This window comes from Calidris pugnax, unplaced genomic scaffold, assembly GCF_001431845.1.
Source record: "Calidris pugnax isolate Ruff unplaced genomic scaffold, ASM143184v1 scaffold1352, whole genome shotgun sequence".
In the NCBI taxonomy this organism is placed as follows: domain Eukaryota; kingdom Metazoa; phylum Chordata; class Aves; order Charadriiformes; family Scolopacidae; genus Calidris; species Calidris pugnax.
This window is the reverse complement of record NW_015091885.1, coordinates 12,436-15,191: the sequence shown is the minus strand read 5'-3', so window position 1 is coordinate 15,191 and position 2,756 is coordinate 12,436. Positions and strand designations below refer to the sequence as shown.

At 66.3% G+C, this 2,756-nt stretch overlaps 1 protein-coding gene across 1 annotated transcript in view; it reads left to right on the top strand.

The window, feature by feature from the left end:
• Nucleotides 1-6: 6 nt before the first annotated feature.
• The window catches only part of LOC106900124 (toll-like receptor 13), a gene marked incomplete at its 5' end in the record, with an annotated part of 14,703 nt that continues 11,953 nt past the window's right edge, over nucleotides 7-2,756 (top strand). The window contains one exon of the mRNA XM_014962108.1: nucleotides 7-1,996. Coding sequence (XP_014817594.1) covers nucleotides 7-1,996 — 1,990 coding nt within the window. The remainder of the gene's footprint in view (nucleotides 1,997-2,756) is intronic.

Here is a 2,756-nt window from a genome sequence, read left to right as displayed (position 1 = left end):
ACCTCCCTCAACCTGTCCCACAACCTGCTCCCCCGCCTGCCCCCCGCCGCCTTCGCCCCCCTCCCCCGCCTCCTCCTCCTCGACCTGGCCCACAACTTGGTGGCCACGGTGGCCCCGGGGGCTTTCGGGGGGTTGGGGGCTTTGCTCACCTTGAACTTGAGCCACAATCGTTTGACCCATTTGCCCGAAGGCTCCTTTTCGGGTTTGGGCAACCTGACGGGGCTCCTGCTGGCCCACAACCCCTTGGCCACCCTCTCCCCCGCCGCCTTCTTGCCCTTGGCCAACCTGAGGTGGCTAGTGCTGCGGGGGGGCCGCTTGCCCGCCCTGGGGCCGGTGGCCGCCGCCGTGGGGCACTTGCCCAATCTCCAGCTCTTGGATCTTTGTGGCAACCGGCTCTCGGCCTTGGGCCCGGGGCCACCGCTCCCCCCGTCCCTGCTAGCCCTCCTCCTCTGCAACAACTCCCTGGGGGGGCTAGCGGGGGCCGGCCCTGGGCTACCACCCCCGGCCCTGGGGCTCCTGGATCTCTCCTACAACAACATCTCGCGAGCCTCCGCCTTCGCCCCGCTCCGTTTGGGCAACCTCAGCCGCCTCTTGGTGGCCGGCAACCCCCTGGACCCCCTGGGGCTACTGGAAGCCACCGACCTGCGGCCGCGCAGCCTGGACGTCTCGGGCTTGAGGCTGGAGGTGGCCCAGTTGGGCCAGTTCTGCCGGCGTTTGGGGGCCACCCCCCTGAGGAGCCTCCGGCTGCGCCGCAACGGCCTGCGCCACTTGCCCAACGGCTCGTTGGCCGCTTGCCCCCCGGCCACCACCTTGGACCTGACGGGCAACCGCTTGCGGCGAGTGGGTTGCCTGGGGGGGCTACTGGGAGCCGGTGGGGGGAGGGGGAAGCTGAGGGAGGTGGTGATAGAGCACAACCTGCTGCGGTGGCCACCGCTCTGCTCGGGGTGGCCACCGTTGCCCGGGGTCCGCAACCTCTCCCTGCGCTTCAACCGCATCGGGGGGTTGGGGCCGGGGGCTTTCGCCGAGACCCCCCGCCTGCGCCTCCTGCGCCTCGACCTCAACAGTTTGGCTCGGCTGGACCCCCGGGGGCTGCGGGGGCTACGGTGGCTACTGGAATTACGGTTGGACAACAACCTCCTGACCGATCTGCCCCCCGGCGCCTTCTCCCCGTTGCGGCGCCTCGAGACCCTCAACCTCCGCAACAACCGTCTCTCCGTCCTCTTCCCGGGGGTCCTGGGGGGGCTCCCCCACCTCCAGACCTTGGATTTGGGGGGCAACAACCTGCGGCATTTGGGGGGGAAGGCCTTGGGGGGGTTGGGGGGGTTACGGCGGCTCTACCTGGACAGGAACCGGTTGTTGGAGGTCAACGCCGAGACCTTCCAGCCCTTGGGGGTCTCCTTGGAGGTTTTGGACTTGGGGGGCAACGCTCTGCGCTACCGGAGCCAGCGCCTGGGCCAGCGCCCCCCCTTCCAGGCCCTGGGGCGACTGCGGCTACTGAAGCTCCAAGGTCAACGGCCCTTCGGGTTGCACATCGTCCCCCAACGCCTCTTCCAGGGTCTCACCTCCCTCCGCTCCCTCTCCTTGGCCCAAAACGGGCTCTTGGCCATCGCGGCCGACGCTTTCGATGACTTGGGCCAGTTGGAATTCCTGACGTTGGCCGACAGCGGCGGGGGAGGGGGCGACCTCCCGGCCGGGGTCTTCAAGAACTTGAGCGCCCTGCGCAGCCTGGACCTGGAGAACATGGGGTTGAGGAGCCTGGGACCCCAAGTTTTCGGCAACCTCAGCCGTTTGGAGATGCTCCTGTTGGCCCGCAACCAGCTGAGGGGGTTGGACAAGGGGGTGGCTACCGGGGGGCTACCGGCCCTGCGCTACCTGGACCTGAGGAAGTGTCCCCTCAGCTGCGCCTGCGACAACGCCTGGTTGCCCACCTGGTTGGAGAACGGCCCCGTCCAGGTGGTCTATCTCTACAACTACACCTGCAGCGGGGGCAGCGGGGACGGAGGGGGAGATGGTGGTGGTCGCGGTGGAGGTGGTTGTGGTGGTGGACGTCATGGTGGAGTCGGTGGTGGTGGTGGAACTGGTGGTGGACGTCAAGGTAGAGGTGGTCGTGGTGGTGGAACTGGTGGTGGATGTCGTGGTAGAGATGGTTGTGGTGGTGGAACTGGTGGTGGATGTCGTGGTAGAGATGGTTGTGGTGGTGGACGTCATGGTGGAGGTGGTCATGGTGGTGGATGCCATGGTAGAAGTAGTTGTGGTGGTGGAACTGGTGGTGGACGTCATGGCGGAGGTGGTCGTGGTGGTGGAACTGGTGGTGGATGTCATGGTAGAGATGGTTGTGGTGGTGGACGTCATGGTGGAGACGGTCGTGGTGGTGGAACTGGTGGTGAACGTCAAGGTGGAGGTGGTCATGATGGTGGAACTGGTGGTGGACATCAAGGTGGAGGTGGTCGTGGTGGTGGAACTGGTGGTGGATGTCATGGTAGAGATGGTTGTGGTGGTGGAACTGGTGGTGGACGTCAAGGTGGAGGTGGTTGTGGTGGTGGAACTGGTGGTGGACGTCAAGGTGGAGGTGGTCGTGATGGTGGACGTCATGGTGGAGGTGGTCGTGGTGGTGGAACTGGTGGTGGACGTCATGGTGGAGGCACCGGGGATGGAGGTGGAAGTGGTGGGGATGGTGGTGGAGGCGATGAAGATGGTGGTGGAGGTGGTGGAGGTGGTGGTGGAACTGGTGGTGGACCTCACAGTGGAGGTGGTCG